Genomic DNA, 14171 nt, shown 5'->3' on the forward strand with positions numbered 1-14171 from the left:
GTTGTCACTAATTTTACGAACCCATAACATCGAGTATCAAATCTTGCAAAAATTACGTCAGAACATGTTCCTAAGTCTATAAAAATACACGAGGTAAGATACTGGCTTTATTTTAGAGAGCAGCGCCTCAAACGATGACTTGAGTGTGTGGGAAATAGTAGATAAGACGCTACTGCAACCATTTCTAGAGTACTGTTGCAGTGTTTGGAGTCCTTATCAAGTAGCCGTGACGACATACATAGAACACACTCAGAGAGGAGCAACTAGGATCTTAATATGCCGCTATTTCTTTTCTTTTAGTGTTCAACCCGGAGGTTGGTTTGCAGTAGAGGGCTATTCTTCTCTTCTGTCTGCCTTCCTCTTCATTTCCACGTGTGTGTTACATCCAACGTCATTCATAATCTGTTTGCATGTATGATATCCTTGGTCGCCCCCGCCGATTCCTTCGCTCAGTAGCTCCTCCTGCTATTGTTCCAGTGATGTTGTCGTGTCGTAGGATGTCCCCTACAAGTTTGTCTCTTCTTGTTTGGATGTTACTACACAGAGATCTGGTTTCCTGTACTCTTCTAAGCACCTCTTCATTTTTTATTTTGTCTCTCCAGCTTATCTTCATCATCCTTCTATAGCACCACATCTCCAGGGCCTCTAGCCGTCTTCCCTTTTCTCTTCCAACTGTTCAAGTTTCACATCCGTATAGGGCCACACTCTAAAGGCCGCTATAGCCCGTAGGAAAGTGTAAACAAATATACTACATTTAACATCATGCCAAGCTTTCGTAGAAGCAGTCGGGAAACTTAATTGGGAACCCTCGGAAAGAAGTGGTGTAGTTCTCCTAAGACCCTATTAAGTAAATGTAGAGCATCATTATTCGAAGAACACAATACGACCGTTTCGCTGCCAACATCTAGTATTTTGCGTAAGTATTATAATAATAGGATAAGATACTGCGTCACATGCAGATGCATGTACGTGTTCATTTTTCCCTCTATCAATACGTGAATGGCATACGAAAGAAAATCGATAATATTTGTACGATCTACCCGCGCCATGTACTGTACGGTGCCTCGTGCAGTATATATGTAAATGTAAGTTATATAAGAATAAGTACCACCACAGCTGTATCTTGAGAATGTCTTTGTTCTATCATACGACAAGTTTCGGCGGCACATTACTGCCATCCTCAGGCCCCACCTTTGCCAAAGGAGTCTGATTTCCTTGGCGCATTTACTATGGGATCCTTGTTACTAGGTCTCGTGGGCTAGTTTTAATCAGGAGTCTGTACTCGACACCGTGTTGTTCCCAACGTTCCTACGGCGGACTGACTTCCCAGGTTTGATTCGCGAGAATATCGTAAAAGTGAAAACATTCATCTGTTTAGAAAGAAGTGTAATCTGTCTTCGCAATCTTGTCTGGAGCTATGACGTTTCAGGTTAACAGATCTGCCCAATAGTGCCGAGGTGTTGGGGGTAAAGGAAAACCGACGCTTTTTGTTGCAATGGCACGCCTCATTTCAGGCCCTATTTGCCAACAGCGCACCTCTAAACACATTAGACAAAAGCGATTCCTTTATCTTAATCCAGGACTGTGGGAATTTCATTGTAACACCATCTATTACACACCAGAGAAGTTAACATGACGGTCGTGACTAGCACACGAAGATTGATTTACCATATTTTGTTCACATTCTTAATGGCAAAAACTGTGTCAGCTTTTGTACCTTTAACTACACTTTGACAGTTCGCGGGTGCTTAGAGAGCGTACTTTTGAACCGGTACATTAGAATAAATTACTAGTTGTCACGCTGAGTCAGCGATACGGCGGGGGCCGTTTAGGTACTTCCCAGGAAACAAACTTGTTACGTTCCAGCTGTGAATTACAGCGGCGAGTGGTTAACATTGAAGTGCTCTCGTAAGCTATGCGGGGGGAAAACTGAGGGGAAAACCGATGAAAGTAGAAAACTGGCTGAAGAGTTGCAGCCAGCTGGTCAAGCGAGTACTTGCAATCGGCGAACAGATGTTTTATTGTAGATCTACGTCTACATCTACATATATAATCCGCCAGCCATCAAGCGGTGTGTGGCGGAGGGCACAATTCGCGCCAAAGTCATATTCCCCCTCCCCCACCTGTTACACTCGCTGATCGCGCAAAACGACTGGCTGAACGCCTCAGTACGAGCTCTAATTTCCCTTATCTTTGAATGATGATCATTACGCGATTTGAAAGTTGGTGGTAATAATATATGCTCTACATCCTCAGTGAAGACGGCATTTCGGAATTTAGTGAGCAGCCCCTTCTGTTTAGCGCGTCGTCTATCTGCAAGTGTGTCCCACTTCAAACTTTCTATGAGATTTGTAACGCTCTCGCGATGATTAAATGTACCAGTCAGGAGTCTTGCCGCTCTTCTTCGGGCCTTCTCAATCTCTTGAATGAGACCCAACTGGCAAGGGTCCCACACAGACGAACAATACTCTAAGACTGGACGAACTAACGTATTGTAGGCTATTTCCTTTGTTGAAGTACTGCATCGCTTCAGGATTCTACCAATAAACCGTAATCTAGAGTTCGCCTTACCCGTTACTTGTGTAATCTGATCATTCCATTAGTCACACCCAGATACTTGACTGATGTTACCGCTTCCAAAGACTGATCATTTATTTTGTACTCATACATTAATGGAGATTTTCACCGTGTTATACGCAGTAGGTTACACTTACTAATATTGAGAGATAACTGCCAGTCATTACGCTACGTATTTATTTTTTGCAAATCCTCATTCATTTGTTCACAACTTTCGTGTGATACTACTTTCCTGTAGACTACAGCATCATCGGCGAACAGTCTAAGGCCGCTGTCAATACCATCAACCAGATCGTTTATGTAAATCGTAAAAAGCAGAGGACCTATTACGCTGCCCTGGGGCACACCTGAAGTTACTCTTGTTTCTGTTGAAGTTACCCCGTTCAGGACGACACACTGCTCTCTGTCTGTTAGAAAACTTTCTATCCAATCGCATATGTCATTGGATAGACCGTAAGCGCGCACTTTTTGTAGCAAGCGACAGTGCGGAACTGAGTCGAACACTTTTCGAAATTCGAGAAATATGGCATCAACCTGGGATCCGGTATCTAGAGCTTGTTGTATATCATGCACAGAGAGGGCCAGTTATGTCTCGCATCATCGCTGTTTCCTAAAACCCTGCTGGTTTCTGCAGATGAGCTTCTCGGAGTCTAGAAAGGTCATTATGTCTGAACACAAAATATGTTCCATGATTCTACAACAAATCGGTGTCAGTGAAATTGGCCGGTAATTATGTGCATCCGATTTTCTACCCTTTCTATAGATTGCTATGGCCTGGGCCTTCTTCCAGTCCCGTGGAGATTTCCGCCGTTCCAATGATCTCTGATAGATGACGGATAAGAATGGTGCTATATTTGTAGCATAGACAACATAAAATCTTACGAGGATACCGCCTGGGCCAGATGCCTTTCTGGCGTCTAAGGATCTTAACTGTTTTAGAATCCCAGATACACTAAACACTATGTCAGCCATGCTTCCGTATGTTCGATAATTGAAAGGGGGAATGGTGCTGCAGTCCTCTATCGTAGACGAGTTTTTGAAAGCTAGGTTTAGAATTTTGTAAATGGCGGCGTTGGTGTTCGACAATACACCAACCGCACGCAATACGAAATTGAACACTTTTTGAAAGGGCTCAGTTAATGCGCGATGCGCAAACGGGGTTAGAATCAAGGCTTTGTAAAGTTGAATTAGTGAAGGGCGTCATTGTTCCTCAGAGGCATTTCTGTACTACACTACAGCCTTTGCTTGATAATTATCTCCTTTAACCCAGAGATAGTCAAGCATTTTTGCCTACCGAACGCTTTTGTATGTGTGTGATGGTACGCATTTCTCCTCCTTACACGAGGCATCACAACAACGTTTCACCAGGCAACGCCGGTAAACTGCTGTTTGTGTATGAGAAATCGGTTTGAAACTTTCGTCATGTCAGCACGTTGTAGGTGTCGCCACTGCCGCCAACCTTGTGTGAATGCTCAGAAAAGCTAATCATTTGCATATCACAGCATCTTCTTCCTGTCGGTTAAATTTCGCGTCTGTAGCACGTCATCTCCGTGGTGTAACAATTTTAATGGCCGGTAGTGTATATTCCTGAGAGATCTGATTTCGCTTATTTTATTATGATGATTGTTTCCGCCTATGTAGGTATGTTGTTGTTGTGGTCTTCAGTCCTGAGACTGGTTAGATGCAGCTCTCCATGCTACTCTATCCTGTGCAAGCTTCTTCATCTCCCAGTACCTACTGCAACCTACATCCTTCTGAATCTGCTTAGTGTATTGATCTCTTGGTCTCCCTCTACGATTTTTACCCTCCACGCTGCCCTCCAATGCTAAATTTGTGATCCCTTGATGCCTCAAAACATGTCCTACCAACCGATCCCTTCTTCTGGTCAAGTTGTGCCACAAACTTCTCTTCTCCCCAATCCTATTCAATACCTCCTCATTAGTTACGTGATCTACCCACCTTATCTTCAGCATTCTTCTGTAGCACCACATTTCAAAAGCTTCTATTCTCTTCTTGTCCAAACTATTTATCGTCCATGTTTCACTTCCATACATGGCTACACTCCATACAAATACTTTCAGAAACGACTTCCTGACACTTAAATCTATACTCGATGTTAACAAATTTCTCTTCTTCAGAAACGATTTCCTTGCCATTGCCAGTCTACATTTTATATCCTCTCTACTTCGACCATCATCAGTTATTTTACTCCCTAAATAGCAAAACTCCTTTACTACTTTAAGTGTCTCATTTCCTAATCTAATCCCCTCAGCATCACCCGATTTAATTTGACTACATTCCATTATCCTCGTTTTGCTTTTGTTGATGTTCATCTTATATCCTCCTTTCAAGACACTGTCCATTCCGTTCAACTGCTCTCCCAAGTCCTTTGCTGTCTCTGACAGAATTACAATGTCATCGGCGAACCTCAAAGTTTTTACTTCTTCTCCATGAATTTTAATACCTACTCCGAATTTTTCTTTTGTTTCCTTTACTGCTTGCTCAATATACAGATTGAATAACATCGGGGAGAGGCTACAACCCTGTCTCACCCCTTTGCCAACCACTGCTTCCCTTTCATGCCCCTCGACTCTTATAACTGCCACCTGGTTTCTGTACAAATTGTAAATAGCCTTTCGCTCCCTGTATTTTACCCCTGCCACCTTCAGAATTTGAAAGAGAGTATTCCAGTTAACGTTGTCAAAAGCTTTCTATAAGTCTACAAATGCTAGAAACGTAGGTTTGCCTTTCCTTAATCTTTCTTCTAAGATAAGTCGTAAGGTTAGTATTGCCTCACGTGTTCCAACATTTCTACGGAATCCAAACTGATCTTCCCCGAGGTTAGCTTCTACCAGTTTTTCCATTCGTCTGTAAAGAATTCGCGTTAGTATTTTGCAGCCGTGACTTATTAAACTGATAGTTCGGTAATTTTCACATCTGTCAACACCTGCTTTCTTTGGTATTGGAATTATTATATTCTTCTTGAAGTCTGTGGGTATATCGCCTGTCTCATACATCTTGCTCACCAGATGGTAGAGTTTTGTCATGACTGGCTCTCCCAAGGCCATCAGTAGTTCTAATGGAATGTAGGAATGGAATGGAATGTAGGTAGGCGTCAACAAAATATTTTCGCATTCGGAGGAGGAATTTGGTGATTTAAATTTTGTAAGAAGATTCCGCCGCAACGAAAAACGCCTTTGTATTAATGGTGTCCATCCCAAATCCTGTACCATGTCCGTGATACTGTCTCCACTATTTCGTGATAATACAAAATGTGCAGTTGTTCTTGGAACTTTTTCGGTGTACTCCTTTTACCTATCTGGTAAGGATCCCAGTATTCCACAAGAGGACGGACAAGAGTAGTGTAGACAGTCTCTTTAGTAGATCTGTTACTTTTTCTAAGTGTTCTGCCAGTAAAACGAAGTCTTTGGTTAGCCTTCCCCACAACACTTTCTATGTGTTCTTTCCAATTTAAGTTGTTTGTAATATTAATTCCTTCGTATTTAGAAGAATTTGCGGCCTTTAGATTTTACTGATTTATTGTGTGATCGAAGTTTAACTGATTCCTTTTAGCACTTATGAGAATGACCTCACACTTTTCATTATTAAGGGTCAATTGCCAATTCTCGCACCGTTCAGATATCTTTTCTAAATCGTTTTGCAATTTGTTTTGATCTTCAGATTACTTTACTAGACGATAAATGACAGCAATATTTGCAAACAACCTAAGACGGCTGCTCAGATTATCCGCTAAATCGTTTATAAAGGAACAGTAGAAGGACTATAACACTACCTTGGGAAACCCCAGAAATCACTTCTGTTTTACTCGATGACTTTCCGCCAATTACTACGAACTATGACCTCTCTGATAGGAAATCACGAATCTAGGCACATAGCTAAGACGATATTACATAAGACCGCAGTTTCACTAGAAGCCGCTTGTGGGGTAGTGTGTCAAAAGCCTTTTGGAAATCTAGAAATACGGAATCAATTTGTAATGCATTGTCAATAGCACCCAACACTTCGTGTATGTAAAGAGGTTATTGTGTTTTACAAGAAAGATGTTTTCTAAACCCTTGTTGACTCTGTCTCAATAGACCGTTTATTAGAGGTAATTCATAATGTTCGAACACAATATATGTCCCAAAATCCTACTGCATATCGACGTTAATGATATGGGCTTGTAGTTTTGTAGATAACTACTACTACCTTTCTTGAATATGGTGTGACCTGTGCAGTTTCCCAGTCTTTGGGGACGGATCTTTCGTCGACCGAGCGGTTGTGTATTTCAGTATTAAGCTATTGCATCAGCATACTTTTATGGAAGCTGTTACCTTACCACCAACAACGGACTGCATATGTTACAGAATCTATTGCACGCGGCACGTGGCTTTTGTCACAGAAGACAGGAAGCACTGAAACGGAGAGACAAAAAAACACCGGAGATGAATGTGCTATTATGTGCGGTTATTCCCCCACATCTGCGTATCCACAATACAGTCTCTCAGTGCCAGGATGGTCGTCAAGCCCAATAAGCGTGAATCAACATCACCAATTTGAACAATACCGTATTGCAGTCTTCTTTTGAAAACCAATTTACGTGAAAATATCGCTATGTAAACACAATTACTGGATTAATAGTTACGCCATTATGCGTATCCACAGAATAGTCTCTCAGTGCCAGGTTGGTCATTAAGCCCGAAAGTATGAATCAACATTAGCAAACTGAAGAATACCGTATTCAAGTCTTCTTTTGAAAACCAATTTATGTGCCCCAATTCGCTATGTAAACACTAATGCTTGTTTACTAATTTCGGTAATGTGATCTTTAAGGAGAAAATATGTCGAGGTTACAGCCTTATAGTCAAAAAATAAAAGAAAAATGTAGTAGGGCATACACAACAGCCCGATGACAAAAATTACCTACCTATAAAACCGGACACGTATTTACGAGTACATCAAACCTTGCTTACACGACTCTGTCACAAGAGAACTAAGGAGTATAACAATTCACCTAAAACTCTGCTCATATGGACGTATATAATCGAAAGTCAACATGTAATAGTGAATATTTCAAATAAGTAAAAATTTCTAATTCAAAACATAGGTATTGCGAGTTCAATGACGTGCCAGGTATCCCAAGATAAAGTATGTACTACTTTGAATACACAAGGCAATGCAAGACAGATACATGCCACATCTTGCCTCTTCGTGGTATAGAGCCATGCTGGCTGCGACGGGGTTACTGACGATTGGATTTGGAGCGTAATGGAAGCTAGTGCTGAGAGGCACCACCAGATGGCAGCCTGCACTGCCTCACGTCAGTTGCAAATAATGTAATAGGGTCACACATTTGTTAAACATTGCAATTACCAGAAGAAACGTAACATCAACGTAGTACACACCAAGCAATCACAAAGCCAAATTTCCACAAATTGTAGATAAAAGAAAGCGTATGCTGTAAACTGCCATAGATGACTACCTACACCATCAAGTAAAAGCTGGAAAATTTGTGACGTAACGATGTTATACTATATTACATACATAAGCAGTTCATGGCATGCAATATATGTAATAGAATTAGTTTTAGGGGAAAGCTACACAGTCGACATTTACAGAATTATGAAACAGGATTTGACCTTAATGGTCGGTTTCGCTGCAAGTGAAGGACGTCAGTTAACAATAATGTAATAGGGAATTGTAAAACAAGCCCCCACACAATGTAGGACGGTAGTATAAAATACAATTAACGTACAAAGTATTTGTTATTACAAGCAGAGTGGTGTAAGTATTGTATGATGTAATTCCACTGACCGGTTTTATTGATACGTAACTTTGTCACCGAGCTGCTATGTATACCCTACTACTGAAACCTCCCCTTACAAAAATTAATGAATTACTGTGCTGATAAACCTCTTACGTTATTTGATTTTCAAACAGCTGAGCAAAACTGAACGTACTCAAGACATTTCTCTCTTTACTTATTCTGACCATCACTAAACTGACACACAATATGTTTTCTAGCGCAACGCAATCTGACTTTCAATAATCCCTACAAAAGAATGGCCATGACTAACAATACCTTTCATGAATCACTTACCTCACAGAAATTTTCGTTACTCAAACTACTACAATACAGCGTGCGTCAATACTGCCAGCTGAATAAAAGATTCTAACTATTGAAAGCACTAACTATTGATAGGCATAGTCAGCAAATGAAAGATTTTGATATAGAACAAACAATGTATTTACCTTAATAATGTTCAAAAGTCATTATATATATATATATATATCAGTTCATTATATCCAGTCTTACAAATCTCCTCTTTGTGACGGACACACGTCCAGATCGTCCGCTCTTAAAATTCTGCCATCTCTCTCCCCACATCCACCACTGCTGGCGGCTCACCTCCAACTGCGCAACACTGTATTGCAGTAGTTTGAGTAACGAAGATTTTTGTGAGGTTAGTGATTCATGAAAAGGTATAGGTTATTGTTAGTCAGAGCCATTCTTTTGTAGGGGTTATTGAAATTCAGAGTGCATCGCGCTAAAAACAATATTGTGTGTCAGTTTAGTGATGATCAGAATAAGTAAAGAGAGAAATATCTGAGTACGTTCAGTTTTGCTCAGCTGTTTGAAAATCAAATAACGTAAGAGGTTTATCAGTACAGTAATTCATTAATTCTTTTAAGGGAAGGTTTCATATGACGACCCTTAGCCGAGGATACCTCACTGGTATCTTCTGATTTTTTCTTGTAGTTTTTGTAATTAGTGTAGCTATTGTTTATTGCTAGCGCGTAACTGTAGAGAGAATCTTCTTTGTAGTTGAGGTTTTTCATTGTTGTACAGTAAAACAGATGTGACATGCACGTAGATTTGCACCAAGTATTTCGCAGCTGTGCTTGCAATTAATTAGATATTATTTTCAATGCTATGTTAATGTGTTTTCTTATTTCACTCTTCAGATTGTGCTTTTCTGTGGTACCGTGTGAAATATTGTGATAATTACGGCGTGTGAAAAACGTAATACTAGGCTCCAAAGTAAACTGAGAAATGACAGTGACGACGAGCGTAGCTTATCAGCACAGTAATTCATTAATTTTTCTAATGGTACGTTTCACTACATTCTTTTTTTATTGTAAGTCTGTAACCTCGATATATTTTCTTCTCTTATAGATTAGAGTGTAGAAATACACACTGCCGAAACTAGTAATGCAGTGATTGTGTTTACGTAGCGAACTCATCAAATAAACTGGTTTTCAAAAGAAGACTACAATACAAAATTACTGTATAATCGCCTCCTGCAATGACTGATCGTGTCAAGTAACAACTGAACGACGGTGCCGGAATTGTTACAGATTCATGTCCCACATGTTAGACTGCAGCCGGGACGAGACTCACAGTCCGGCAGCTGGTCCTCGGGGAAGTCCCTCTGCAGCAGCTCGTGGTACAGCTCACACCTCGTGAAGACGACCGCCCGGGCACAAGACGTCAGCGTCATCAGCGCCAGCAAGCTGCAGTACAAGCTCCTCATCTCTGCTACCAGTGCTCGGCCGTTTACCAATCTGCAGGAAAAAATGTATTGTGCGCGTCATCTTCACCAGTTACGTAGTCGAGGTCATCAAGGACGAGGAACTAACATAAAAAATACATGTACTAATTTGTATTACCAAACTGCTGAAACGGTCACCTGGTTTCAGTTTCAGGTTGCAACAAAAATTTGATTTTCAATATTGCACGTAAACGTTGAACGACTTTAAAAATTTGTTTAACACAGCAAGTCAAGTGTTAAAGTTGGAAAATGTACGTCTCTGGAGCAGCATAACTCACGCCCGAAAATTACCCAGACTACATTCATTTGACATTTGAGAATGGGATCACTTAGCGGGGACGACAACATAACTTCAAGTCTTTTCGTAAGTTTTTCTCGGTGAAACCCTCCACAAAATAATGAAAGGAAAGTTTATTGCTTACTGCATCTTCGCTATTCATGTAGCAGAACTTCCAGCACGAGTCATTACGTTTTAAATTACTTCTTTACTATTTATTCTATTCGCAACCCATTTTACAGACAGTATTTACATTTAACACTGAATATAGCTGCCAAATTACACGATTGTACAACGAAATTCATGGCATACTAGCCTCGCGGAGTGGCCGAGTGGTTTGATGCGCCATGTCACGGATTGCACGGCCCCTCCCGCCGGAGGTTTGAGTCCTACCTCGGGCATGGGTGTCTGTGTTGTTCTTAGCTTTAGTTAGTTTAAACTAATCTAAGTAGTGTGTAAGTCTAGCGATCGATGACCTCAGCAGTTTGGTCCCTTAGGAATCCACACAGAGGGCATACGCCTTTATAAACACAGAGATGCGCCAAAAATTTTTGGTTTTGCTTTTGACTTTTTCGTTAGTCTGTGAGCGAATAATCCAAAACTAATAAAAGCAGCGGAAAGGGTTTTGCATCTTCAACCATTAAGGTTTTACATGTAAATAGTTAACACGTTAACTCATTTGTAAAGTAATTAGTTGTTCAGTGCTGTTTTATTTATGGGTATTCGATTCCTTAAGGCACCGGGAGTGCTTAAATTCCTTAATTAATTGTCACAAAGTAAACACAGCAACCAACCACTGTCAATAACACTATTTATTAAGAATAAATAGCGCCGTTATCGGACTCGAAGCGGCATGTTTTTCAGCAGACGGCTATTCACATTTAAATTACCTCATGTTATACAAGTGATGATGATTTCCGCTGTGGCGAAAGTTCTCTGAGGTTGTCGTATTTTACAACAAGAGACGATGTAAGAAAAATGGCTAATTTACCATAATTGGCCTTAACAATGAATTAAAACAACGTAAATAATTATTTTACAAGGTAAGGGAGGAGGTAATTTCGTGTTACGTTCACGGAAAACCATGTGTCTTTTTTATACCATTGTTCACGCCTTTTGAAGTTCATATTTCGCAGCATAGTAAACAAGTATTAATTTTAAATACTAACAGCGATGTAACAGACCTGTCGTTTCGAAGGCTGGGACGGCACTACTTGTGCTTCATAAACATCATTAACAATGACTGGCTACTATTTTGACTTTATTGTAAGAATTAACCTGTACTTTCAGACAGCCATAGTCTCACCACTTTAGTTTTCGACAAAATATCAAAGATATTGCTTTGCAAGTCATGGGAATAGATTTGAACAGCAATACATGAGGTGACCATTTCTGTAATCGGAACAGTAAGATGAGTTTTGAGTATCGCGGCAGGTATGTTCCTTTATTCCCTAATTTTTTTTTTTAGCATGAGCACAGGGTTTTACAAAAGGAAAGAAAAAGAAAAAACAGCATACTAGCGATCTGCAATAAGTGCAGAAGTCTGAATTAAGCAGCCTATCATACAACACCCCCCCCCCCCCCCAATGAACCATGGACCTTACGTTGGTGGGGAGGCTTGCGTGCCTCAGCGATACAGATGGCCGTACCGTAGGTGCAACCACAACGAAGGGGTATCTGTTGGGAGGCCAGACAAACGTGTGGTTCCTGAAGAGGGGCAGCAGCCTTTTCAGTAGTTGCAGGGGCAACAGTCTGGATGATTGACTGATCTGGCCTTGTAACATTAACCAAAACGGCCTTGCTGTGCTGGTACTGCGGACGGCTGAAAGCAAGGGGAAACTGCAGCCGTAATTTTTCCCGAGGACATGCAGCTTTACTGTTTGATTAAATGATGATGGTGTCCTCTTGGGTAAAATATTCCGGAGGTAAAATAGTCCCCCATTCGGATCTCCGGGCGGGGACTACTCAAGAGGACGTCGTTATCAGGAGAAAGAAAACTGGCGTTTTACGGATCGGAGCGTGGAATGTCAGATCCCTTACTCGGGCAGGTAGGTTAGAAAATTTAAAAAGGGAAATGGATAGGTTAAAGTTAGATATAGTGGGAATTAGTGAAGTTCGGTGGCAGGAGGAACACAGGTGATTACAGGGTTATAAATACAAAATCAAATAGGGGTAATGCAGGAGTAGGTTTAATAATGAATAAAAAAATAGGAGTGCGGGTTAGCTACTACAAACAGCATAGTGAACGCATTATTGTGGCCAAGATAGACACAAAGCCCATGCCTACTACAGTAGTACAAGTTTATATGCCAACTAGCTCTGCAGATGACGAAGAAATTGATGAAATGTATGATGAGTTAAAAGAAATTATTCAGGTAGTGAAGGGAGACGAAAGTTTAATAGTCATGGGTGACTGGAATTCGTCAGTAGGAAAAGGGAGAGAAGGAAACATAGTAGGTGAATATGGATTGGGGGGAAGAAATGAAAGAGGAAGCCGCCTTGTAGAATTTTGCACAGAGCATAACTTAATCATAGCTAACACTTGGTTCAAGAATCATAAAAGAAGGTTGTATACCTGGAAGAATCCTGGAGATACTAAAAGGTATCAGATAGATTATATAATGGTAAGACAGAGATTTAGGAACCAGGTTTTAAATTGTAAGACATTTCCAGGGGCAGATGTGGATTCTGACCACAATATATTGGTTATGAACTGCAGATTGAAACTGAAGAAACTGCAAAAAGGTGGGAATTTAAGGAGATGGGACCTGGATAAACTGAAAGAACCAGAGGTTGTACAGAGTTTCAGGGAGAGCATAAGGGAACAATTGACATGAATGGGGGAAAGAAATACAGTAGAAGAAGAATGGGTAGCTCTGAGTGATGAAGTAGTGAAGGCAGCAGAGGATCAAGTAGGTAAAAAGACGAGGGGTAATAGAAATCCTTGGGTAACAGAAGAAATATTGAATTTAATTGATGAAAGGAGAAAATATAAAAATGCAGTAAATGAAGCACGCAAAAAGGAATACAAACGTCTCAAAAATGAGATCGACAGGAAGTGCAAAATGGCTAAGCAGGGATAGCTAGAGGACAAATGTAAGGATGTAGAGGCTGGTCTCACTAGGGGTAAGATAGATACTGCCTACAGGAAAATTAAAGAGACATTTGGAGAGAAGAGAACCACTTATATGAATATCAAGAGCTCAGATGGCAACCCAGTTCTAAGCAAAGAAGGGATGGCAGAAAGGTGGAAGGAGTATATAGAGGGTTTATACAAGGGCGATGTACTTGAGGACAATATTATGGAAATGGAAGAGGATGTAGATGAAGATGAAATGGGAGATAAGATACTGCGTGAAGAGTTTGACAGAGCACTGAAAGACCTGAGTCGAAACAAGGCCCCGGAAGTAGACAACATTTCATTAGAACTACTGATGGCCTTGGGAGAACCAGTCATGACAAAACTCTACCATCTGGTGAGCAAGATGTATGAGACAAGCGAAATACCCACAGACATCAAGAAGAATATAATAATTCCAATCCCAAAGAAAGCAGGTGTTGACAGATGTGAAAATTACCGAACTATCAGTTTAATAAGTCACAGCTGCAAAATACTGACGCGAATTCTTTACAGACTAATGGAAAAACTAGTAGAAGCGGACCTCGGGGAAGATCAGTTTGGATTCCGTAGAAATGTTGGAACACGTGGCAATACTAACCTTACGACTTATCTTAGAAGAAAGATTAAGAAAAGGCAAACCTAC

At 40.7% G+C, this 14171-nt stretch overlaps 1 protein-coding gene across 2 annotated transcripts in view; it reads right to left on the reverse strand.

The window, feature by feature from the left end:
• The window catches only part of LOC126262429 (lysozyme-like), a 54565-nt gene that overhangs the window by 21869 nt on the left and 18525 nt on the right, over positions 1-14171 (reverse strand). For both annotated transcript variants that reach the window (XM_049959070.1, XM_049959069.1), the window contains exon 2: positions 9980-10143. In XM_049959070.1, coding sequence (XP_049815027.1) covers positions 9980-10112 — 133 coding nt within the window. In that variant the 5' untranslated portion in view covers positions 10113-10143. The remainder of the gene's footprint in view (positions 1-9979; positions 10144-14171) is intronic.

This window comes from Schistocerca nitens, chromosome 6 (genome assembly GCF_023898315.1).
Source record: "Schistocerca nitens isolate TAMUIC-IGC-003100 chromosome 6, iqSchNite1.1, whole genome shotgun sequence".
Lineage (NCBI taxonomy): Eukaryota > Metazoa > Arthropoda > Insecta > Orthoptera > Acrididae > Schistocerca > Schistocerca nitens.